At 32.3% G+C, this 27,934-nt stretch overlaps 1 protein-coding gene and 1 pseudogene across 4 annotated transcripts; one reads left to right on the top strand and one right to left on the bottom strand.

The window, feature by feature from the left end:
• The window catches only part of LOC128224933 (uncharacterized), a 30,842-nt pseudogene that overhangs the window by 2,300 nt on the left and 608 nt on the right, over positions 1-27,934 (bottom strand).
• Positions 87-27,819, top strand: LOC128224934 (uncharacterized). 4 transcript variants are annotated; one of them, XM_052935039.1, is made up of 14 exons: positions 87-140; positions 458-590; positions 22,035-22,116; positions 22,366-22,521; positions 22,814-22,879; positions 23,281-23,388; positions 23,891-24,000; positions 24,345-24,489; positions 24,683-24,781; positions 25,045-25,119; positions 25,461-25,538; positions 25,716-26,080; positions 26,355-26,463; positions 26,735-27,819. In XM_052935039.1, the coding sequence occupies exons 4-14, from the start codon at positions 22,519-22,521 to the stop codon at positions 26,744-26,746; spliced, it is 1,170 nt and encodes a 389-aa protein (XP_052790999.1). In that variant the 5' UTR covers positions 87-140; positions 458-590; positions 22,035-22,116; positions 22,366-22,518; the 3' UTR covers positions 26,747-27,819. The 4 variants fall into 4 exon arrangements, with proteins under 4 accessions (XP_052790999.1, XP_052790997.1, XP_052790995.1 ...); XM_052935037.1 differs by lacking the exons at positions 87-140; positions 458-590 and having other exon boundaries at positions 21,802-22,116; XM_052935035.1 differs by lacking the exons at positions 87-140; positions 458-590; positions 22,035-22,116; positions 22,366-22,521 and having other exon boundaries at positions 22,773-22,879.

Here is a 27,934-nt window from a genome sequence, read left to right on the forward strand (position 1 = left end):
CTTCTGAAATACTCTTCTTCTGACAAGCCATGCCATAAACAAAATTATGAACACATTTTTGTTGTCCTTTCCGGAGTTATCCATCTGGATGTACAAAACTTCCGGTAGTCTGCCCGTTTCCTGAAATGATTCATACCACAGTAAGTAACAACATTCATTGACAAACATTTCTATGATGAAAATAATGTTTGTATACCCTTAAGTTAACCTAATTCATTAAAGCTTTAGCACATGCTGCCAGGTCTTCTGGCATGGATGTTTGAAACCTGACTGATAAACAATTGATGATAGTCAAATGAATTCCTTCATTCTTTCACATATTAAACTTCCAAACAGTAAAAAAATTGCACATCAAAAACATCTCCAAGCAATGATTATTTTTAAACATACCTTAAATTTTCACCACTTTTAGCTTTAATGCAGACAGCTTTATATTGTTACTCATATCTGTTTCCAGGAAACCAGTGCTACTGTCCTTTTTGAGAGGACATTACAAACTAGAGCTGTCACAGGAGTGACGAATACCCCCAAATGCCGCCTGGACACAGGAATGGCAAACCATTCCTTTGAAAAGAGGCCATAACTCCAAGGTTACTGCACACTGCATCTTCTTTTATCATGCATGTATTGTTTTATTTAAATCTGTTGAGTAATTTAGAAGTTACACTGCTGACAAGAAAAACTAGCCTTTCATGAGTTATCGTCCGGAACCGTTTTTCTACTTTTAGTAACAGTGACCTTGAACTTGGCCCCACCAGCCCCAATATCGAACTTGACCTGTATCTTCTGATGTTACACCTGTGTACCAAAAATTGTTCAAATCTGTCTAGCCTTTCATGAGTTATCGTCCGGAAACCGTTTTTCTATTTTTAGTAACAGTGACCTTGAACTTGGCCCCACCAGCCCCAATATCGAACTTGACCTGTATCTTCTAATGTACACCTGTGTACCAAAAATTGTTCAAATCTGTCAAGCCTTTCATGAGTTATCGTCCGGAAACCGTTTTTCTATTTTTAGTAACAATGACCTTGACCTTGGCCCCACCAGCCCCAATATCGAACTTGACCTGTATCTTCTGATGTTACACCTGTGTACCAAATTTTTATCAAATCTGTCACGCCTTTCATGAGTTATCGTCCGGAAACCATGAAAACCGACAGACCGACCGACAGACAGACCGACCGACCGACCGACAAGCTCACTCCTATATACCCCCTCAAACTTCGTTTGTGGGGGTATAAATATTCATGGTCGGGATCAAACCAACATCCCTTTGGGTGAGAGAGCAACACTATTCAATTGGAACACTTTCATTCCATTGGAACAATAGTTACCCTTTTATACTGCACATATAAAAAACTATAATGAAATTATTTGTTCATAAACTTACTTTACTGATGTCATGTAGAACATGGACAAGGGCATTTATTGTCACATTGGCATCTGGATGAAGTGTATCAGTCCATGTCATCAGGTATGTCTGGTTTGTGTTGTGCACCTTGATGCCAGTAACATGCTGCTGCATTTTGTGAAGATGAGCATCGGCCTGAAAAATATGTTTGATATAATTAAATATATGGAAACAATCATTAAGGAAGGATAGTTTTAGGTATTACCACTGAGCCAAGAAGACCACAACCTGTGTATGCTGAACTCTCTTCTGATTCTATTCTTCTTTTATGGTTCATTTATTTCATTTGTTACATTTGATAGTTTACAGAAATAACAAAGCTTGAAAGTAAAAATAACAAAGCTTGAAAATAATAGCATTGATAGGTTGCTAGTAAGTGACCCAAGCACAACACTAAAAAATTCAAACTTGCTTAAAATTCAGTCCATTATTACTTGTAGAACTTTGTGAGTTGAATGTGTCGCCTGACCAACTATTTACTGTCAACATAATAGCTGTTAGATTGACATTTTATTCAATTATAGACAATGATGTTGCCATATAACCTTCAAGTGTAGGTGGCATTTAAGCTATAGTAAACAATGTTAAGCAGGACAAAATTTAAAATGAAAATTAAGAAAGGGCAATAACTCTAAAAATGGAAGCAAGAGTTACGGTTCTTGTGAACTGCACTTGCCTTCAATGCGATCTATCTACATATTCAGTTTCATGTTGAGACCCCTTTTATGCGTGTGACAAAATTTACCCTTGAAAATTAACAAAGGGCAATTACCCTAAACATATAGATGTAAGAGTTATGGTTTTTGTGCACTGCACTTGCTCTCAATGATATCTATCTAGCTATACAGTTTCAAATTGATATATTTTATATTCTTCAAGATATGCCCTGGACAAAACTTTAAGCATGACAATTAACAAAGGGCAAATACTCTAAATATAAGTAAGCAAAAGTAACAGTTATTGTGCACTGCACTTGCCCTTAATGAGATCTATGTAATTTTCAAGTTGTTACTCTAATAGTTAGAGATATGCCCTGAATAAGTGAAAACAGGATGCAAACGCCAACAAAGGGCAATCACTCTAAAATATTGAATCAAGAGTTATGGTTCTTGTGCACTGCACTTTACGATCTTTTGCATTGCACTTTCCCACAATGAAGACGCCCAATTCTCAAAATCAACCAAACCCAATCAAAGATTAACCCAAAAAAACAGACTTAGCATCTAAAAAGGGAGCATTGTGAAGAGTAACAGATTACAAGTTCCTCAAGTGTCAAAGTGATAGCTTTAATAGTTGCTATGAAAGTGACCTAAACACAAAAAATAAGCAACAACAGTGACAATAATCAAGGAATCTGACGATAGCTATTCATTTTTTCTAAAAATCAGATGAGCTTAAAATTAATATGACACTACTATAAGGCTAGCACATGTATTTATAGTTATCAGTGGTCTTCAAATAAAAGTCATGTGTTTAACCCTATGCTCTTATAATTTAAACCCATCCAACTGTTCAATTAACCCTCAACCAGAGATACCAGTAGCCATATTCCTTCCAGCCTATCAGTTTTTTTTAAAAACCAACAAACAGCCAGTCTCAGAGGCCGAATCAGAGCATCTTCGGTTACTAAAAATCAAACCAAAGGTTTAAAATACTTATTCATTAAAAACAACTTCTTTCTCATTGATGAGATACTTGATACGAACTCGTTTTTTACAAGGCTAAAAAGTAAAAATCATATTGTTCTGACAGCACGGCATTAATCTGTTCTATTGAGAAAATAAACCCTGTTTTATGACTAACTGTGAATCCTTTTCATGAGACAGCTCTTGGCAATCTCTTGGGTTTGAATCCCTGAAAATAACATCTGCTCAATTGGGTACGTTCCATATGATGGTGCCCCTGAACGAATCAAGAGCATATTCTTATTTTGCCTAATTCAATATTTTGGATGGCATTCGTTCTTAACACTAAGCTTTCAGGTTAATGGAGTATGACACGTTATTAAAAAATTTATGAGAATATTTGTTGTATGTATTCATTATGCATACAAATTAATTGTAATGTTACCTTTGAGTAGACACTGAAACGGGGCAAACGTGTCTTGGCCTGGTCCATACCGTCTATGATCAGCGATAAGTGGCGCCCTTCCAGTCCATCTTTGGCAGCCTTTCTTATGTGTTTGTAATATTTCTTGCGACATCTCCTGAAAATAATGTGCTACTGGATATATATATTGCCTCTATTGTGTTCTTAATTTGGGAATCTCTATGATTTGACATTTGACATAGGTGTTGAGTTTTGACCAAAATTTGAACTTCCTGATACTTTTCTTTTGAAAATAAGATTCAGCCCCGTGTCCTAATTTCTGAGCCCATATGTCACCTAGTTTCAAACTTGTCACTGATCTTATCAAGGAAAATATTCTGATTAAGTTTCATGAATATAGAACAACATCTTTACCTCTTAAAAAGCTGTTCATAAGTTCTAAATTTCAAAACTTTTAAAATGTAAATTGTCCAGGGGTCAACACTTTCAAATAGACAGGATTGTTTCAATAGGCACTGAGCTTTAAGTGGCAAAATATTATTTGAATATACTTTTAGATGATAGTTAAATATTTATTTGAAACATACGCTTGCAATTCCAGATGAGTTGATCTCAGATTTAAGAATTTCTCTCGATCTTGTTTGCATGGCAACTGCATGAGGCCGGTCTGTATTGTGGCACATGTCTGGCACTGTGGTAGATCATCTGGATCCTGAAAATGATGGAGGTTCTTGTATGAAACATTTTTGTCGCAATCTTTTTCTAAATGAGAATTAATTTCTTTTAACTATACTATACCAAAGAATATGAAGAAGTAAATGAGGGCAATAGTTGCCCGGGACTGCTGACCTGAGACCTGTGGGGTACATTTAGGATCTTTGAAAAAGATCTCTACATGAGACCTCACTCCTTTAATTTTCACAGTCAGTTATTTTATACTTGCTGTTTTCAAGTTACAGCTATGACAAAGAAAAAAAAAATTATTTTGACCTATGTCCCACACATATAGATATGACTTTAATCTACAGACCTAGAGACTTATCAATGTTTGAGTGTCTTCTCATGGTTAACATTTTTGTGAATTTAATTCAAAATTCCATTGAAATGCCAATGTTACAGCCTGAACAAGCTGGTTATATGGAAATAAGACTGCATTCAAGGCATTAACCTTAAAAAGCCTTTATAGTGAGCAATTGATGGAAATTATAGGAAATTCATAGTCCATGGTCAACTTTCAGCCCGATAGACAAATCAACACCTTTGCCCAACAGAATTGAAGCATTCTACTGTGGTGATTGAAGTCAAACTATTAGCCAATCTAATTTGGCAATAATCAATCATATATAAACATTACCAAATATATACATACGGTGATACCAGAAATACTTCTACACAACTAAACTGCCGAATTAAATACCTTTCTGATTTTTACATTCGGCATCTGTTGCAACCAAATCTCGTGAAACCGGCTCCTTGAGACAGGTCGAATTTTGCCTTGCTTCATCTCATCTTCGTATGATTTGAACAGCATGTCTTTGGTCAGACATGCAGGAAGATGCAGCTCCTCACGGTCTGGCTGTCTGTCAGCAAAAAACCTGATGTAGTCCTCGAGCCATTTAGCTGCATGTACTCCTGCCTCAGTTGGTCTTCTGACTCTGGGAACTTCAGAAGCAGGAGCCTCTTTGCCTTTCTTTAAATTCCAAAACCTGAAACAATTAACATATCAAAAGTGAATTTAGAATTACTTGCCTAAAAAAGTAAGTCAAAGACTGTTACTATATTTCTACTTTTAGCAACATTGACCTTGACCTAGACCATATTTCATGGGGCCCAAAACACAATTTCATAAAAGATCTCTATAACCCCTTCCTCTATACCAAGTTTGATCACAACATGTCAATTCTAACTTGAGTTAATCAATACCAACCATTTATCTATAAATAATAATTTTTACTGTAACCTTGATCCTATGGGACCTAAAAGTTTGGTCACTATAGGTCAACCCAGGTATAATTTTTCTAACGGAAGGTAACTTTGGTGGTGCTGTCCCACCAGCCTGCCCTGACAGTGACACAAGTCATTCTAATAATTGATTTCCTGTTATAAAAACCTTGATAAGAATATTAAAATGTGCCTGTCAAAAACACAAACAAACAAAAATAATCAAGGGCCATACTTTGAATTAAAGGTTAAAATGGGGTTCTGTGACCATATCGTAAGATAGTCGTAATTAAATGTGTGAAGTATAAGATCCATTCAGAATGGTATATAAGTTTGTTTTTTTATCAAATCACAACTTTTCCTAATACTTTAATCTAGTTTTTTTTTTAAGTCAATCAAGGGCCATATAAAGGATAATAAGGATTTATGTAACCTCATTGTGTGATGGTCCTAAACAACTGTGTTAAGTATTAAGTCAATTAATTTTAATTGAATTGATATATAAAGGTTATTAATAAATCTTTAAAACTTAAGATCCATTATCAGGAGCTATAATTTGTATAAAGGATAATAAAATTACTGAGTTTTTGAATGAATCACCTCATTATGTGATGGCACTGTGTGAAATATTAAGTTAATTCAATGAAGGGTTCAATGTTTTTTTAAGAAAACTTGATAGCCGAATCAGGGCAAAATAAGAAAAATTAATTGGTCAAAAAAGTAAAATTTGGGCTCCATGTCTCTGAATGGACAAACACACAATTCAAAACTCATCTATTGATTTGAATACCATTTAGCACTGGAATGTTGAATAAGACATACATGAGGATATACAGAACTGTTTTTCATATAGAGCATTAAAATATCGCGTCAATTTCAATAATTAATTTAATAGACACAGGGTTCCCGCTGGCGATCGCCATTGTCGCCATTTGCGACAAAATCGCAAAAGTGGCGACAACTTTTCAAATTTGGCGAATTTATGGCGACAACGATTTTTTTCTAAAATATTTTCTTAAAATGACGTAAGTGGTGACCATGCGGCCTGCATGATAATCGATTCTGTCACTGTCATAAATCAAGCGCATCTGCTGGTGCGACAACAAAAATTAATCCGATAATTAGGGCAAGCAGTCACGGCCCAGTCAACACCTCGCTAATTATTGCAGAATTTTATTGCTTTCACGGATAAACAATGACATCCTTTAACTGTTATGTCTCTTATTAGCAAACAATTTTAATATTTAGCTCAACAGCCTTGTTGTTGCGTAATTATCGTGTTAGTTTTAAATATGCAAATCGTACAATTTTATGTTGTCAGAAAGTCACGTGATATGCAAATTTCGTAATGACGTTTACGCGCTAAAAATAGACTTGCTTTCGGTTTTGTCGCAATTTGTAATTGCTATAAATGCAGCATTCTAAGAGTTCAAAAAGTGTCAAAAAGATTAACAGAAATCAAATAAATAGGATTAAACCCCATTTGATAAGGCTTCTAATAGGTTGGCTGGAGTAAAGAGTAGGTAGACAATTTTCTATTAGGAAAGTTATGGCCCTAGTTTGACAATGTATATTTCTTTGAGTTTCCATTTATTTTTAATTTATCTCATAATTTCACAAATGTATTCTTTTATTGTATGCAGGCATTAGACTGAAATCAACATATTGATGTTTATGTCACATTTTTTGCAATATTTTTTTATTTATATACTAGTCCATATACAATGAATTTTGTCAACAGAATAACAATTTGCTATTAATATCTTGTGCTTCATGTACAACAAAATGTTATTATTTGCACGACAATGTGCTAATTAAATGCAATTTAAGGCTCTCAAAATGCTTAAACCCCATGAGCTTCAGGGGGCTTCGCCCCCTTGGCCCCCACAAGGGCGCTGCCCTGGACCCGTAAGGGGGCCTATCGCGGCCCCCTTAACCCCCCGCGAAAAAGTGGCGACAACTTTTTAGAACCCAGGGGGAACCCTGAGACATAATGATTATGTTCTTCTCTTACATCTTGTACATCTATTTCTGCAATTAATGCCAATACTAGTTAACACAAACATAATCTTAAATATAACTAAATGCTGATCCAAACATTTAAACATAACTGTATTTAATTTTTCCTATTTCACATTTATAACAACAATTGAGTCCTGTATTACCTTCTTTTTCCAATCTTATGGATGACCAAGAATCCCTCTTCACAGATAACATGGCCATGGATTTTGTATGTATACGCCCTGTGCATCTCGAATTGTTTTTCTCAGCCACTTCCGCTGATCTGCTTGCCGTAGTGCCCAATATTCTGTCCGGCTTTCCTCGACTTGTTCAGGTGTGAAATAGCTGCAACATCTTCGCTGGCAGCAATCTATTTTCATAACACTGTGCATCTCCTGGGATGAGATTGCTTCTCGAGAGCGTTTGTTCCCTAAAGTTATAAAGATTGTATTGTATTTAAATGTGGCAAACAAACTATTGTCAGCCTCCTTTGACTTCTTAGTTGTTACATGTTCTGAGAGAACAGATAAGAATGTCAACAAGAGTTCTGCATGGAATTCATTTCTTTGAAGAATTTTGAAAAAGCACTGACTATGGATCACTCATATAACATTTTCATAAACAAGAGGCCCAAAAGGGCAAATGCTCTACTGGCTGGGTTTGTGTGGTCAACATCACTGTTGTCGAAAAGAACCAACCCCTTATGGGTATCTGAATACTCAAAACTGAAGACTGTATCATGTTTGCAAACTTTTATTACACAATTATAGCATTTGTTTTACTATCAAGGCCCATGATCTAATCATTTCAAGGCCCATAATCTAGGCATGCATGGGCAGATCTAGCTGGTTTTTGAAAGGAACCCAGCTCTAATGGATATCCAAATACTGTACAAGTACGATTTTTTTAACGAGCAATTGTTTACTGACATACTCATTTTTTTACTATCAAGGCCCATAATTTGGCATGCATTGGCGGATCTGGCTTTTTTTTTTAAAGGAAACGAGCTCTTATGGATATGTTAATATGTAGATACTGTACAAGTTTCATCGAGATACAATAAAAACTGAAGGCTGTATCGTGTTAACGAGCAATTGTTTACTGACACACTGATTTTTTTATACTATCAAGGCCCATAATCTAGGCATCCATGGGCGGATCTGGCTAGTTTTCGAAAGGAACCAAGCTCTTATGGATATGTAGATACTGTACAAGTTTCATTGAGATACAATCAAAACTGAAGGCTGTATCATGTAAACGAGCCATTGTTTAGATGATTTTTTTATACCATCAAGGCCAATAATCTAGGCATGAATGGGGGGGGGGATCTTGCTAGTTTTCGAAAGGATCCAAGCTCTTATGGATATGTAGATTCTGTACAAGTTTCATCGAGATACAATAAAAACTGAAGGCTGTATCGTGTTAACGAGCAATTGTTTACTGGCACACTGATTTTTTTATACTATCAAGGCCCATAATCTAGGCATCCATGGGCGGATCTGGCTAGTTTTCGAAAGGAACCAAGCTCTTATGGATATGTAGATTCTGTACAAGTTTCATCGAGATATAATAAAAACTGAAGGCTGTATCATGTTAACGAGCAATTGTTTACTGACACACTGATTTTTTTATACTATCAAGGCCCATAATCTAGGCATCCATGGGCGGATCTGGCTAGTTTTCAAAAGGAACCAAGCTCTTATAGATATGTAGATACTGTACAAGTTTCATTGAGATACAATAAAAACTGAAGGCTGTATCGTGTTAACGAGCAATTATTTACTGACACACTGATTTTTTTATACTATCAAGGCCCATAATCTAGGCATCCATGGGCGGATCTGGCTAGTTTTCCAAAAGGAACCAAGCTCTTATGGATATGTAGATACTGTACAAGTTTCATCAAGATACAATCAAAACTAAAGGCTGTATCGTGTTAACGAGCAATTGTTTACTGACATTATTTACCACTGATCCTGTAAGTTTACAGCATCAGCTAAATCCTCTGTATATGTATTCATGTAACTAGGGTTTAAAGATCAACATTAAAAAAAACCACTAAAATTTGTGTGTTTGAAAAAAGGAAAAGCCAGTGTAATTTTAGATGGACAATTAATGACGAAATTGTTGAAGTGGTGGATATCTTTTGTTACTTAGGTATTAACTTTTCTTATACTGGGAATACGGATAATGCTGTAAAAATGCTGAATGAACAGGCTTTAAAAGCATACAACCATCTACTATCTGTTTTTAGTAGATTAATACTAGATATTAAAACTAAACTATCGTTTTTTGATGCTCTAGTTGTACCAATAATTTTATATGGATCGGAGATATGGGGAGCATATGATCATAGCGAGCTAGATATACTCCATTTTAAGTTCTGCAAACATATTCTTGGTGTTAAACAACTGACATCTAATGTCGCAGTTTTAGGCGAGCTATGACGGTTTCTATTGTCAGTTATATGTAAAGAAAGGGCATTAAAATATTGGATAACAAGAGGCACATCAGTGCCTGTGCTCCACTGGCCAAAAGGTTCAAGCAAAGACCACCTAACGAACATTTTCGTCAAGTTTCATAGAAATACAATCATCAATTTTTGAGGAGAAGTTATTTAAAAAAATTTTTTTACTTTAATAGCTCTGGCTGCCATGTTGTGCAGTGGACCGAAATGATTTGGGCAATTTGAGTAAAGGAGCACCAAACAAACATTTCTGTCAAGTTTTATCGAAAAAAGGTCATCGGTTTCGACGACAAGTCGTATAAAGTTTTTTTTATTTTTTAGCTCTGGCAGCCATGGTGTGCAGTGGACTGGAACCATTTAACAAATTTTGGTTAATGACCACCCAAGGAACATTTCTGTCAAGTTTCATCAAAATCTGATCATCGGTTAACATTTAATCTGAATAGATTATGAAGCAAATATCTAACCTGAACAAGAACTGACGAGATAGAATCGACTTGGTGTTTCACTTACACTTTTAGGCCATTTAAGTTACTAAAAATAGCTGTTTCATAAACTTTCAGAATGTCACTTAAACGAAAATTAATGTTCAGTCTATATATACTTTCCTATGTATAAATGTAAGGTTTTTAAATTGATCTTTTTGTGAGAACTTTATGCTTATATGTTTACTCATAAATTATTATTGTTTAAAAATTATTTAAAGATGCTATACGTGAAAAATTAAGACATTATTTTTTTTCTATTAAAGGGAGGTAATTCAGTAGTAAAATGTAATCAAAGCTATTAAAGCATGGCATTTCTTTTCTAACCATGTTGATATTATTACAGTCTATTCAAGCAAGATGCCTTTTGTTTTTACATAGTACCCATAGGTTCTGAAAAACAAGGAGCACTATTCCCAACAGAAGGATGTCACTCCCTATCACTGCATGAGCATCATAATAAAGAAATGTTTACTCAAACCGCAAGCTGCTCAATTGAAATAGGTATTTACCTCAAGCATACAGTTTTATAATGTGGCAAAATAGTCGGACTACTAGATTGTCATTCGGACTAGTAAAATATGCCATTATGCTAGTCCAACTGGCTAGTAGGTTAAAATGTTTTTCGTGAAGACTGCGGACGAGAAGTCCTTAAAGGTTTTAGTATTTTTAACTCTCGCAGCCATGTTGTGCAGTGGACCGGAACCATTTGGGCAATTTTGGTTAAAGGGCATCCCGATGAACATTTATGTAAAGTTTCATCAAAATCTGATAATCGGTTTCTGAGAAGATGTAGTTTAACGTTTTTTTCTATTCTTAGCTTGTGCCCATGTTGTGCAGCAGACCAGAACTGTTTGGGCTATTTTGGTTAAGGACTACCCAAGTAACATTTCTGTCAAGTTTCATTGCAATACGATCATCGGTTTCTGAGGAGAAGTCGTTTAAAGGTTTTTCTATTTTTACCTCTGGGGGCCATCTTGTGCAGTGGACCGAAACCATTGAAGCAAATTTGATAAAGGACCAGCCAAGGAACATTTCTGTTAAGTTTCATCAAAATCTGATCATCGGTTTCTGAGAAGATGTTCTTTAAAGGTTTTTCTATTTTTTTTGCCCTGGCAGCCATGTTGTGCAGCGGACCGGAACCATTTGAGCCATTTTGGTTAAGGACCACCCAAGGAACAATTCTGTCAAGTTTCATCAAAATCTGTCTATCCGTTTCAGAGGAGATGTCGTTTAAAGATTTTGCTATTTTTAGCTGTGGCGGCCATATTGTGCAATGGACCAGAACCATTTGAGCAATTTTAATAAAGGACCACCCAAGGAACATTACTGTCAAGTTTCATCAAAATCTGCCGAACCGTTTCAGAGGAGATGTCGTTTAACGATTTTGCTAGTTTTAGCTCTGGCGGCCATATTGTGCAATGGACCGGAACCATTTGAGCAATTTTGGTAAAGGACCACCAAAGGAACATTCCTGTGAAGTTTTGTCAAAATCCGCTGATCAGTTTCAGAGGAGATGTCGTTTAAAGTAAAAGTTTACGCACGCACGAACTCACGACGGACAATCTGTGACGACATAAGCTCCATGGCCTTCGGCCAGTGGAGCTAAAAATTAATATGAATCCAAATTCATTAATGCACCATGGGTTAACAAAACAATCCAATATTTATCATAATAATAGCATAAGTCCTGCTAGTAAAAAATATGGCACTCAGCTATGTCTGATTTGTTAAACAGAATGGGTTATGGTAACTTGTTAGTTGATTTTAATACAGGTTACAATTATTTTCCTTTGTTAACCCAAAGAGTACGGGATCAATATGTTCAAATGTGGTATAACTTAATAACTTAACTTAACATCCCAACCAAAAATGGAATACTATTGTAGATTTAAAAAATATTTTTTTTATTTAAAGAATAATTAATGTGTGTCAAAAATGATAAACACCGAAAAGAATTATCAAGATTCAGACTGTTATCTCATTCACTGGAAATAGAGACTCACTCAGACTGGTTGATATACGAATATTAACAGAGAAAACAGAAAATGTAAACTTTGTTCACATGATACTGTTGAGTCTGAATACCATTTTCTACATTGTTGTACAGCCTATTCAGACCTTAGAAAAAAGTATCATATTCAATATAATTGGCCAAATATGGCTAAATTTAAATATTTGATGTCAGTAAAGAGGGATTTATTTTTACAAAACATAGCTAAGTTTATATATAGTGCTATGAAATTAAGACAAGAAAAGCTAGAAGTTTAGCTGCTTCTATTGGTTATAATTTCGTATATATTATTAGGATATTGCTTTTGTAAATATATATATATGTAATGTTATCATAAAATTGCTTTATAAATCAATATACTTTTGTGTCTTGGCCATAAGTAGATAGTTTGTAAATGGCCAAAGGCAAACATGCCGATTCGCCAATAAACTTAAATATTGAACCTAAAAAACTTGATTATTTTAAACATTTATAATGTTGGTCCCTCAATCAACTTTTGCAACGCTGCACACCCTTAAAGGAAACTTCTCACAGACTATTGCAAAAGATAATTAATTTATTAACCAAAGTAAATATCAACTATATTTGACCCTCACTCACAGTGAGACTCATGCTTAGTCTTTTGAAACCTGAGATCTATGTTACTTATCCATTTGCATAGTCTGTGAGTCTATTTTTGGTTATTAATATTGATATATGTGTGTACTAACCATGGACTGTATGCTGGCCATGTAATGCTTGCAAAGGGCCTGGCTCCCCTTCCTTCATTGTGCCTTCTAGTGTAGGTCTGAAAAAATGAGCTATCTTTAATAATATTTGCAATAAATTATATAATTTATTATATTATATACAATACTTGTTAAAAAGTAAGATCAATTTCTTTTTATTTGAAGATCAAGCATAAATTATGAAAAATGTAATTATTTTAATTGCTTAAATCATGTTCATTATTAAGAGCATTACCTTGTGTTCCACAGGTGAAGCTTAAATAATATTTCCAAATATGAGTTCACTTAAGCTCAACTAATTATAAGCAATAAAAACATAAAAAACAATCAGAAAACAGTTATTCTCAACATGCCATCTCCATAAAAGCTGAAGAAATAGCCATGTCTGTGGACATGTTTTGTGAATGATACCATGGAAATTGAGATCAAAGTCCAAGATAACAGCATGATGCTTATGAAAGTTTTATCTCCATTTTGATCTAAGGCACTTGATCTATTTGAAAGAGGTCATTTATATCAATTGAAATATTTGAAGTTTTTTCTAAACAGAGTTGTATGAAACATATACATAAACAATAAATAATATGGTTATAATACAATAAATATATAATAAGAAAATACAGAAAAACAACTTGAAGTTAACAGTTTGTTATTTAGAGATCTGATCGAAGAATCATCCATTAAGATTGAAATATAGATGATTAATCATTTGATTACAGAAATTCTGAGCTATAAGTTGGTAATATAGTGATGCTAAGCTTAAATGGAAGAATAAGATCGAAAAAGAATTCTAGATTTCAATTTACAATTTATTGTAGTAACACACAAAAATTAACCAAAAATTATAGGAAGTGCAATTATAAATTCATGCAATATGATGCAAATTGCAATCAAGCAAGTTATAGAAAGCTTAAAAGTAAAAATCTAAAACACTTTAGATATATTTTTTAATCTGCATGAATTAATAAAACCAGTAATTATATATCAAACTATTTATATACTGTAAGGTTTTCAAACATGAAAGATTATCTTCACAATGTTGATTGACAGACTTTTTGATTTATTGATTTGAAGTATTGATAATTGTTGCTATTAACTTTAAATAATTTAGAAAGTAAGTTTAATATTGAACTTGTATAATTATCGATTCAAAAATTTAATTCTTATTCAATCCCCAAATCATGTTATTAATTTATTTATAGCTTTAAAAATATTAATTGAAATTGCCAACAGGTTCAGATCTAATAAAAACTGTAAGAAAATAACTTGAGTTGATTTGTAACACTGGGCAGCTTTAAGGTTGGTTTTAGGTTAAAAAACTGTAAACTTTCTCTTGGGGGTAAAACAGATGGATCTTAGCTAACTTCTTTTAGCAATGTTTTTTATGAACTTGTAAATGATGATAATTCTTATTTGCCGTGGTGATATCTGAGCTATATGATATTGAAATATTACTCTTATTTTATTCAGATGATATATGGTACTTTTTGCAAAATCAGCTCTGAATCTCTAAAATTTATTCTAAATGATGTTAAAAATTACTGGGAAAGCGTGGGATTAAAAATAAATGCAACAAAGACTAAATATTACAACCATGACCTGTGAAAATTGGAGGGCAACACATACAAACTTACAGATTTATAATTTAGTTTCCCAATAGAATTTTGAATTCCTAATCAAATACTTATAGGAATACATTTTGAACAAATGGCAAATTCAATAACTCTCAAAAACTGATTGCTCATGCATCTTTTTCACTGAATGAATTGATCATCAAATAAATTAACAAAACTGACATTTCCAATAATTAGTATTATTTTGATGTGTTAGTGGGCTCTGAGTTCTGTTGTAAATCTGGGATATGTTTTTTCTGATACTTGGCAAACTGAGGTACGGATAATATCCCCCCCCCCCTGGATGATTCCCCCCCCCCCCCCAGACATTAGCCCCTAGGACCATAGCCCTCCCGGAAGATAGCCCCCCCCCTTCTTAGTGAAAAAACGGACGATATCCCCTCCAATATTAAAATGCATATTATAACCAGTTTATTTAAGCAAATTTGCAAAACAATGATTTTTATTATAAAATGAAACAACCCAAAGGCATAAATCAATGAAAAAAAATCATGAATAGTGAAAAATAAATGGAAAAGCATGTGATTTTACAATGAAACATTTATTATTTTAAAAGTTAATTGTTTTCTCTGTTATTTGTTGACTAAGCACTTATTTAATAATCTTTGATCAGTAAGTTCTCACCTTTAATTATCATTTGCATTGACTTTTAATTATTTAATAGGGTGATAATCCTTAATGCGATAATGACATTATATGTTTTATTTGTTTTGAAGATGTTTTAGTGCAATCCAGTTGATAATTACTGATTGACCTAACACATTAATTCATAATAGTATACAATTCACATGGTGGAAACATCAAAGTTGTTTGCCTAATTGAACATCAAATAATACTTAAATAAAGGGTATTTATCATTTGTCCAGTTTATAATTTTACTTTGAGTCATTTACATTTCACAATCCAATGCTAAATGAAGATTTTGCTTGTCGCCCTATATAAGTCAATAAATATTGATAGCATTATTCATTTTTAATTGATAATTACAATACGAAAATTATAGACACATGATGCCAATTTAAGCTGCTACTCCAGATATCAATAATTCACCTAGATTAAGAACATATACACATTATTTAAACATGCTAGCTTTTATTACAGAAAAACACTTGAAATAAATTTCAATATGCTCTAGCATGTTTTACATTTTCCACCCATAACCTTGGAACCAAGACGAGCAGGTATATTACTTGACTCATCGGTAACTGAAAGGATACATGTATAATGCAATATGCGTTTGAATGTTATTTCCAACTACAAAAGGGGCACAAAATATAGGGAATTAGAAACAAGTTCTTCAAGAATTATTTTTTCCACTCTGGCTCACAAATTTGTATTTGTGTTAAGTTGCATTTCAAGACATTAAAAAGACCACATATAGATTAGCAAAACATATTTACTTTGCTATACAGCTAAGAAGGATTTCTCATAACATAAGGCACATATTTCCTTTAATACCTGATTGAGTTGCTGCTATATTTCATGTTACTTTTCTAACAAATTTTTACATTTATAATAACCTCTTGCAACATTAGGATACTTTATTGTTCATGATAAATTGCAACTAAAAAGTGAATTCCTACACTTATTCAATCATATATAATTAAGGCATCTAGCTGAAATCTACAATAAAGTTATTTTTCTGCAAAACTAAAATGTAATCTTTTGATAAATCACTGTTGGCTTTCTTATTGTTTAAAGCAAGTTAACTTAATTGCAGCTTATTCCATCCGAGGATATTGTAACCATTCTTTTATCAAAATATATGCCAGTAAAGTTTAATTTATAAATATAAAGAGTACATGTTGATATTCATAACAAGCTTAATGAGGCCTTTTGTTTATCCTTTCTATTGGGTTTTGCATTGTTGCATATATGTACACTGTACAACAGGTATAATTTAAGTACTGTAAACCTGTGTTAACATTAAACATTAATTCTGTTCATATTTTTCGAAATAAAAAAGGAACTTTGTTTTGAATCTTTCAACAGAACTAAAACCAAGTTTCTATAATAATATTATAATCATGCAAATCATTGACAATGTTCTTGTAAGATTTATGGCATTTCCTGAAAATAAACTGGCTTCATACTTCAAAGCATTTATGGCCTGTTTTGAACAAAATGTGTGATGATGTTTTTAAAGTGTGATGATGGTGACACCATTCTGTGTATTAGTAACATTCAAAATCAACAGGAAATGCCCTTACACCAGACATGATGGTCATAAAAATTACTGTTAAATTGGTAGAATTTCAAAATTATGGTTTTTATATCTCATTAATATACTGACAATTATAAAATAATAAATTATAATATTATATATTTTTCCAATTTGCGGCAGCAGCGTTTTCATTTGGGAACATACAAGTGATAAAATAAGTCCAAAACAAATAAGGATAATAAACACTAATTTTCCTTCTATTTCAAAATTTTATTGACTTTTCCTCACACCTACACACACCCAGTCACCTCATGTTTTTCATGATTTTATTTTTTTGGGAATAAATTAGGAATGTTGTTTTGGCTTGGGTTAACAGACAATACTCAGCAAAATAAAACCAACTTAAATTACTAATTTTTATTTTAAATGAAATATGATATAACATAATTTTAAATTATTATTCAAGAGTACAGCTTAAAGAGTGACAATATTAATTTTTTATCTATTAAAAAAATCCTTATTGAAGAGAAGTTCAAAACATTCCACCCAAATCTGTAAATGTTTATCATACAAAGATATTTTTTTAACATTAATACAGAAAAAACAGACTCTGAATACTGTTATCTTCATCCTAAATAGGATGATGTAATAAAAAAGAAATTCTGATTCAGTCGTAATAAATTGTAGCTTAAATTAGATCTTTAAACAATTTTTGATTCAGTTCAGGCTACTTACAACTTAAGGTACTACAATTTTCATTATAATTATTGTAAACAAAGATATGTTGATTTTTCATATGGTAATTTAAGGGAATTAAGGAAAGGAGGAGAGTTAGTTGTCACAATGATAATGAATACAATAAGAATTGATTTTTTTTGTCACTTATAAACTTTAGGAATTCATTGATCTGAATTTTGTCAACCTTTAAGTGATGATTCATTCAATGATCATATTTGTAATATGAACAATTAATGATCACAAAGAGAAACTGGATTTGTTATAATTTAAAAATTGTTTTTGCATAAACATTATTTGTTACTAAAATCTCCCCGCCTCCATTTAGTGTCAATCTTTTCATCAGATAATCTGGTTGGCTAAATTTCCTGACCAAGAATAAAAAGCTTTCGGAGTTATCCAATCAACATCCTACAACCTAATACCAATAAATCACACCCACTTGTGGGTTAGATAAATATCTAATGAAGTGCCTTAATTAGCATTTACATCTACATTGTACAATCATTTGGTATGAAATAAAGTGTGATTTATTCCTACATTTTTGTTAGGAAATAGTATTATTGATTTGGATTAATAATTTGGTTTTAAACTTAATAAGTGTTAACATATTATATACTCATCAAACAAGAGTCCTGTTATTATCAGTGAACGAAAGATGGAACAAGATGATTCCTGGTTCTTTGAAACAATAGCCAACCCGGGGTCCCTAGACTTACCGAAATACGATTATTTACCGAATGACGGATAAAATTACCGAAATACGCATGAAAGTTACCGAAAGACGCCTTCTAATGCATTTATTTTTAAATAATCTTGTATATATAATGATTATACGCATTGTACCCAAAAATTATAAAATAATATTTAGAAATAATGACTTTATTGACAAAAGAATTTCCCTTTTTTAGTCAAATAGAGTTATCTCCCGTCGTTAACCGAAATACGATTTATGGATATGGTTAAACAGGAGTAAACATGATAGAAATTTACCGAAAGACGCTTGCTATTGTATTTATTTTTATTATTCATATAAATTTGATGATTTTACACATTGTAGCCAAAAATTATAAAATAATATCTAGAAATAATGAGTTTTTTGACAAAAGCTTCAGGTGATGAAAAAAGTGACTATATGTTTCAAAATCACTGTGGTCGTGTATGAACATGGGGCCTAAGAAAATTGGGGGGTCACCAGTGCAGCGGCGATTGACGGACAGTTGTTTGTAACAAGTAACTGTCACGTGTTTACAAATTCAAACTCAGTGATTTGGCTATCATTTACTAAAGGTACAAAATGGTTTGGTACAAAGTTGCTTATGTCAACAGACATTATCGTCCACATGACGGAAAATTGGGGTTGTGAGTTTCCGGCATCATATGATAATCCACTATATGCACACGATTTACAAACAAATTTGAGGTTTTTGGCACTCCATGACTTAAGGTCTTGCTCGGACATTTAGCATGAATCCAATTCCTACAAATAGAACAATGTATGCATTGATCACTACTACAGTCAACAACACATATAGCACAAGGAAAGTCATCCATCATTAATTATTTCAGAGTGTAAAGTTCTATTAATTTGGACTTCCTTAAAACTCACAGCAATAACTTACCTTTTTACTCACGATTGTTATTTATGAATCTTCAAATGAAGCCGTCAATTTGTGTGAAAATCACCCGCAATTATAAATGTACACGTAATGCGTTCCTTTAATGCGTAATTATTATGGTATTTACTCAACACGTGTCACAGAGCCGAAAAGGGTTTACCCAAATTAACACACTTTCAATAATACCAAACTGTCCCCCAAAAAACGTGCCGCTACTTTGTGGGGTGTCATATACCGGGTGATAATTATGTTGTTTTAAACATCGCCTGATTTTGTGTATTTGGTGTGGTCTGGTTATTAGTGTCCATAAGTAAGCTAATTTATCTGAAGATGAGAACTTCGCTGTTTAAAAACTTCTTTTTTCAATTTTCATATAAACAAAAATTAAAATTTGAAAGCCCTGAACTATACCGTAGATCTAAGTTAGTTTAAAAGAAAATGTTTTTTAACGACATTTTCGACCTATTTCAAAGGCAATGTTTCAAGTATATTCCAAAATACTTTCAAATGCTGTTTATTGATCTAACATTTCCATAAGAATATAAATTCTATTATTTGAATCCAAATTCACAATCATTTTCATAATACAACAACTAATAAGTTATTTTACCTGCGTTAAATCGTCTTTCGGTTGGCGAAGGGAGACAACTATTTCACTGACATATTGTCTTTATTCAATTGAACAATAAGTAAATATTTTCATGAACTTTTTCATTTTTATGAGTGTGTTTTAGTTATATGAATATTATGAGATCATCATTAATTGGAATAATTGATTATTTTGGAAGCTTTTATCTGTCTTTCGGTTGGCGAGTCGGCACGCGGAATTCGATCTCGAACACTGAAATTTCAACTGCCTATTACATCATTATATTTTAATATTTTTCTCTCAAATTTTGTTTGGTAATGTATTTGTATAATATTAATATAAAAACAATAAAATAAATGCATTAGAAGGCGTCTTTCGGTAACTTTCATGCGTCTTTCGGTAATTTTATCCGTCTTTCGGTAAATAATCGTATTTCGGTAAGTCTAGGGACCGGCCAACCCGTGCCCAGGGAAGAAAGTTCTAGCAATGAGGTTGTTATTTTTCACAATATATTTACATCGGTGTTATAAATTTTGTATTAAAGGGTGAAAAGAAAAAGGGTCTATATCTTCTATATTTAATAAGGAAAAGGGTCTATATCTTCTATATTTAATGTAACTTCGTTGAACCTTTTCGCATTCCTCCTTCAATATGCTGTTTTTATTTTAGTGTTATATTTCAAAAGGATATGTGTACCATTGTTGATATTGTACTTATAATGTACAAATGTAGCTTCTGAGCTGAGAATTTACAATTGCCTAAAACATTGAAAAGGATTACGTCATTTTAATTCTTGCTAAGATAAATATATTCTTTATATTTAGAAACAGATCATTTGGTATTGAATAATGATAATATATATGGTTAATTCAACCCTTCATCAATACGGTCCTATGTCCTAAGCATGACCTTGACCCTTTCGGCCCCACTTTGCATGATTTTAAAAATGACAATCATATTCAAATTCAATACATACACATGTATAACATACATGAATTTTGAGTGATACTCCTAAAATGACTATTTCCATTTATGGAAAATAACAAGAACTACATGCATATTAAAAAGCTGAACACACCAAAAATTTTAAATGATTACTTGTATACTGCTTAAACATGCTGATATGTTGCAACTTAAAATTAGATGATGTTTATGATCAATTCCAAAATAATGATACCTTCAATTTTAATATATTTACACCAACAGTCTTATTACCATATTGCATTCTTTGAGAACTTTATGAAAAGGGACTATTATTTATTTATTTTTTTACTCTTTGATATCACAATTGTAAACAAATTTTAAAATGTAAAAAAATGATTGTGTCAGTGATTACGGTAGGTTCAAACTGGTGTTGTCAAAATTGCAGTTTGTCCTAAAATGTATCCACAATGCTACCAAGGAATATTTAAGCTATTTACCTAACTTGGTAATATCACCTGATAACATTGACTAGTTATATAAGTCACTCAGCTGATCAAAAATTAGATAGCAGATTATTACATTTAAGTTAAAAAAATTGATGTTAGTAACAGTTTAAGCCATAAAACATTAATTTTGAACTGAAATATGAAAACCTGTGATCTGATCTTTTGTCAGCCACCTTTCATCAATGGTTTGCAGATATTTACGCAAACATTAGCTCTTTCAAAGACAAAAAAAAGTTGTAAAAATGGTATATCTGTGAGAGTTCAGCTTTAAGGTTCGGTTCATTGGTACAAATCATTTGTGTAAGGACTCATTATTCAAATAATACTATTTAAAGCTGCACTTTCACAGATATAAGATTACAGTTTAAGAAAAATGCATAAAAAATTTGAACTAAAGTATATAAATCTGCGATCTAATTTTTTGTCAGCCGTCTTATATTTATAACGGGTTTCCATGGATTTTCGCAAAAATTGGCTCGTTCCAAGACACAAAAAAAAAAGTTGTCAAAATGTTCAATCTGTGAGAGTGCAGCGTTAAAACAAATATATTATCGGATGATTTCTTTCGCTTAAGATTTCAAGAGGCGCAAGCTGAATATGACATACCAGATCAAAAATTAGTCCTAATAATCCTTTTATTATATACATTACTAGTTTAAAGATCACTAGAAAGCCACATGTTTTTATATTAAATTTTATGTCTTCAATATTTTTTTTGCATAGTAATGTTATGACGTGAAATCACAAGAGTGTAATTTTAAATATAGGGTTGGGCATGAGCCTATTGTGAGAAAGGTTGCAGAGATTAAACCTCAAGGAGAAGACAGGGTTGCAGTAACTGCATATGTTGTGAGTAAATAAAACAGCTGGTTTTTTATAGTATTGACTTAACTTAACATGTGAAATTTGATTATTATTGTGATTTATTCAAAACTTATGTCAGAAGTGTATTAAACCTTAAGAAATCTGTTATTTTTTTCTTCACGAATTTAACAGTAAAAGTAATTCACAAAGTAAATTAAAAATATCAATAGATCTTTCCAGCATTATGTTTAATACATGTCTAAACATGGGAAAATGTGAAATAATGATTTTCAGGGCATGATGGCAGGGATCTTTTTGCTGCCAATTTCAACATTTCTGCCAACAAGCTTCATCTTTATGGCATTGAGCCACGGATCTCTGAGTCCTTGACCTTCACAAAGATGATTAAGCACATCATGGATGAGGCTCAACTGACTTTTTTCAGTCATGGTAATTTAAAAAAATATTGTTGAAAATAAGTCCTTTGTATAATCTCACTATAATATCACTAACTAAGCAGGGAGGAAATGTGATTTTTTTATTTAATATAGTTTTGTGTTATTAGGTACAATTACAATTTTATTCTAGACTAAATCTAAGAAATTCTGATATTATTGGCTTATTGGAAAAAATTGCAACAGTTTGGTTCATGGACTTTGCAATACAATTTAATGATTATAACCAGGTCATTTATAGTTTGGTTTTTAAAGAAATATTTTTATATACTATGACTAATTTTCAGATGCCGAATCTCCAATCCCACGACCAAAATACAAGTCGTCCATTTACATTCAGCCATCGTGTCAGGGTAAAAAAAACTGATGAACTTATATAAATAAAACAAAATGAAACCCTATCAGATTTAGTAGCATTTAGATTATTTATATAGAAATGTTTAAAACATAATTTTATAAATTGAAATTTGGGTAAATGATGTATATTCATGTTTCAAATTATAAACATGACTTGGCACCAATTAATCACGAAGCACAGAAACACCTTATCCTTCATCAAAGAAGGATGCAAGTTGTTAATATAATAATTGACACATTTAAAAGCCAATGTGTCTCAACATTTAAAAGTCCATGACAAAAACTTGCAATGAGTGTCAATGACCATGGTGTCTGCCATGTTAAATATTCAACATTTTTTTCTAAAAATTCAAAAACATTATATATGGATGGAAGAATGAACATGTTACATTTTCAGATAATGAGAAACCTTCATCCTGATGTGGGCAAAGCAGGGGATTCAGAGATGCTTCCTACAAAACTGACAAAATGGCGACGGCAATGTGAGCAGGCAATGAATTACAATGTATGAACTTAATTGAAAATTAATATATATATAGCTTGAAATAATAAGTGTTAATCCCCTTTTCTTTATTGAAAGGATATGAACCTCTAAGCTATTGAACTTATAGAGAAACTACAGTTCATGGACTTATGTTTTGATGAATTCTGTGCAAGAAAATTGATGATTTTTATCATTATAGCATAAGGTTCATGAACTTCTTTTGATGAACTTGATGAACAGTTCATGAAAAAATCATCAACTTTGTTTTATGAACTGTTGATTAACTAGTATATGTTGATGATTTTTTTTCAAGAACTTGATGGACAGTTCATGAATGTTCATGAACAGCTCATTAATGTTCATGAAAAGTTCAACAGTTCATGAACAGATTCTCAACAGGGTTACATTGGAAACCAAATTGTTTTAAACTTTTTAAATGTCTATTTCATACTGACCCTATAATTTTATAGACTTATTGATAATCACTATTATAATATTAAACATTATTCGATTGATATTACAGGGGTATGGAACACACAGCCAGTTTGGAGGGTTGTTCAAGGAGGCTCTCTCTTGTGCTTGTCTGTCACGCCGAACATACAAGCTTCTGGACAATATCATGACCAAACACAAGTACTTAATCTTATTAGCGTATAGCAACATAGAGTTCATATATAAAATATAGTAAAACAATTGTAATTCCTATCAACTTGAATGCACTTCATGTAAGGTTGAATATATGAGTAGTTTTTCAATAAACAAGATAATAACCCAATATATAAACAATAAAGCTGCAGTTCATGAGTAAGTTACTAAATTTGTCACATATGACCAAAATATATGGTTAAAAGACGTGTCCATAATTTTGTATATAAATTAATATATATATACCTTTCTGTTTGTATATGTGCTTTAAATAAAACAGTATTTATTGAACTCTAGGGAGGGTACAGTAAATTATTTTATGTCATTTTCAGTGATCTTCACATATCCTTTAAAGGAAATATGATACGGGGAATCTCAGGCTGCTATGATGAGTTATACATCTTCTCTGTCCTGCGACAGGTTGACGACGGTGTTATAGGTCCCCAAGAGATGAACGAATCTCTGATAAAAGAAAAGGTATACTCCCAAAATAAGACAATGAGTCTGGAGATTAATTAAATAATGTTGATGATGATGATGATGAAATTTGTCTTAAAGTTTCTTACAACTAAATGAAATAGGAAGAAGACAACAGTGCCGTACCTGAAGGAGGTACATTTTTAGAAACCATCATTAATTTCAATGTTATTAAAAAAAACTTTTTTTTCAGAAGAACACACGAGAGTGTCGACCGAGCCCAGATGACCCTGATGCCAAACAGGAGCTGGCAGTTCTTAGAGCTGAGGTGGCAAAGCTAAGGAGGGAGTTGGTATGTCAAGAATAATTGCATGTCTGCTGAGATTGTTAATTATTTTTTTTACATTCCTTAACACTTTCTATAAACATGTATAGTAAAGATGAAATCAAGCAAATGGAACTGCAGAATACCCCTTCAGCTGGTACTTGTAATATTCTACTTAAGTATTACACGAGAACAATACTTTACTTAAATCTGGAAGAGAAGGTATTAGAAAAACACTGCTTTGAAAGTGAAATAGCTTCCATATGAATCCATTATGATCTATTTTACAGTCGCAGAAGGCACAGAAGGTGGCATCCCTAGAAGAGGAGCTTGCAAAGACAAAGCAGACTGGTCACAACGGCGAGGTTAGGACTGATAACAAATTGAATTACTTTTTAGATGGAATGGTTTTAATTGTTATTCACTTTAATTGGTCTCAAAGGGAAATTAAATCTCTTTTTTTGCCAAATTGTAACCCATATTGATATGAGGCAAGGCATTTTAACAATAATGCTACATGTAATACAATTAATGAAATATTTATTTTATAATTGTACCTAAAAACAATTATTTTGCCATAAAACTTACCCTATCACTCACTAGATACGGCTATAAGTAAAAAAGTGATTTCTGATGAAATTCAGAATGGACAATGAGTAAAATAATGATAAGAAGATTTCATTATTATTAACTAAAACTGTTTCAGGCCCGAAGAGACATCTTCAACTTTGAAAGTCCAATTCCTGGAAATCGGACTTGTCGGTACAGCCGCCCTGTATTTGCGGTAAGTTTTTACTGTCCAAGTTTTTCCAATCATTAAATTCCATGACATAAACCTTCTTTGAAAATTTAAGTCAAATTTTATGTGCATTAAAAAATCTTGAATACACTGTATCCATGTGGGAATATGCCATAATTTGGAAGGACTGTTTTGATGGATCCTACATGTTTTCTTTGGCAGCCTGACAGTGACAGTGATGATGTCTCACTTGGGGCAGGGTCTTCCATCTCAGATTTGGAAAATACTAATGATCTACACGCAAACACCTTCCTTCAAGACAATGACATCTTCACCAACAACTCTCTACCAGATATTAACATGGAGCCCGAAATGTCGTCAACACCCACCAGCAACTCTATTATTGATGAACATCACAATGAATCTTTAACAACAACCAACTGCAACATGATCTCCAATCCAGAACTTGATGACATCTTCTTAACCCCGGAAGCCACAATCCTTAAGCCAATACCATCAGAAACTGTTATCAGAGGACAGGCCGAAAGCAATACACATAGCAGAACCAGACGCTCATCAAAAAAAAGGTAACTTAAAATTGGTTTACAGTGTTTAGAAAAGAAATAAACAGGTACAATCTAAAGGGATAAAATATTATGTAAATGTTAGATACCTTGGTTGTATTATCAGACTTGTTGCAATAGACCAACCCAGAATGGAAGCTTGTTATTAAAGAGATATTAATAATTTCCAAAGCTAAGCTATAGGCAAGGTTATTTTCAGAATAGTGTGAATGATGTTTTTCTATGACACTCGTGAAATAATATCATGATCTTACACTGAAAAAAAATTTACTTTAAGGAAAAATTCAACGTCGGTGACTCAGTCAATGCCTTGTTTAAGAATAGGGCGCCAGGGGACAATTTTGAGGAATTTTACCCAGGAAAGGTTCTTGCAATCCTCATGTCTGGTATGTCATTTTTATTTAATTCATTGATTCTGTGCTAAATCATTTATTCTTTGTAGACAGCCATTAAAAATATTTCTTAGATACTCAATACTCAAAATTGTTTATAGATTAGATTGTATTAGTTTTAAAATGTAACCGAAACTAGAGTTATTTATGCAACATCATCAAGTTCCTTGTATAACACTTGATTTGGGTCAGTGTTATAAATTTGCATCAATTTATAAAAAAACTTGAGCAAAATTAACTATGACTGTGTTTTTTCCCTTAACAGGTGATATGCTGAGAATCCAATTCGAAGATTGTACAAGGACAGTTCCTAGTGATCATGTTCAACCTAGATAAATGACACTGAACACAGGTCTTTAAACAATTCATCAAAATAATTTGTGACATGAACAAAGATCCCCCCCAAAAAATGTATCAAAAGATTCAGACTTTCAAACATTGGGAACAACATTAAAAATGTAAATAATAATAATAGTTGTTGTAGTTAATTTATCAATGTCATCAAATGTTTAGCAGACTGTTAGTGTAAATATGATATGTATTTTGTGTTTGTTTATAATTTATAGAGTTTGGACTGTTTATATTTTTTTTTAAACATTTAAATAAAAAGACACACTAAATAATGGATTACAGATTTAAATATTTCTAACAACCTCATGAATCTCTGAACAAGAGCATTATAAGCATAAAACATTTACTTGTAAAACCATGCTCCTGGTAATAATTTAGGACATAGAAATGTTTAAGTTTCAACATTATGTAACATTTTTACATCCAGTATAAGAATTATTCTTGATTATAATTAATCATATAATTATAATTAATTATTATAAATGTGATAGCCAAACATTTGCCTAGTTTCTTTCGCTTTTGCCTCAATTAGGCAAAATGTTAAACTGGCACTTTTACACTTTTAAACCAAAATAATACAACTTAATAATATTGTTTTAATATCATAGAATGAATGGTATACATATCCTTGTCTAATTATTTTGATTTCGGCTCAATTAGACACTTATTGGCTTCAATAACAATTATAGTTTGATGTTAGGATTGTATGCACTTCTGTTATAAATTATATATTAAGTTATAATTGAACTCTGTTATCAACATGAAATAACTAGCACATTTCTTTTACATGAATCCATATTAAATGACTTATAGAAGTTGAGGTTTCATTTCTTTTGTCTTTTCACAACCATGTTCCATGTACATATGTACATATTTAATCTCACCTACAATTGTTATGTGAAAGTATTTAATGCTTTGTTCAAATTCAATTCAAGGGAGGAAATAATGAAATATCGGCATTAAAAATCTTAAAACATATGATGTGTTTAATGCATTTGTATGAACTGGTTTTATTTGAGACTATACAAATAAATCAAAACAATGATTCTGTGTTGTTTTGAATGTTAATTGATGGCTTAAATAAATGTTTGTAATAATTAAGTAGAATAATTGT

This window comes from Mya arenaria, chromosome 17 (assembly GCF_026914265.1).
Source record: "Mya arenaria isolate MELC-2E11 chromosome 17, ASM2691426v1".
Classification (NCBI taxonomy): Eukaryota; Metazoa; Mollusca; class Bivalvia; order Myida; family Myidae; genus Mya; species Mya arenaria.

Coding starts and splice junctions, on each gene's coding strand:
- LOC128224934 (XM_052935035.1), top strand. CDS start 22,799: ATGACTAATTTTCAGATGCCGAATCTCCAATCCCACGACCAAAATACA. Junction 23,389..23,890: donor AGCAGGCAATGAATTACAAT/GTATGAACTTAA, acceptor TTGATATTACAG/GGGTATGGAACACACAGCCA. Junction 25,120..25,460: donor AGACTGGTCACAACGGCGAG/GTTAGGACTGAT, acceptor AAACTGTTTCAG/GCCCGAAGAGACATCTTCAA.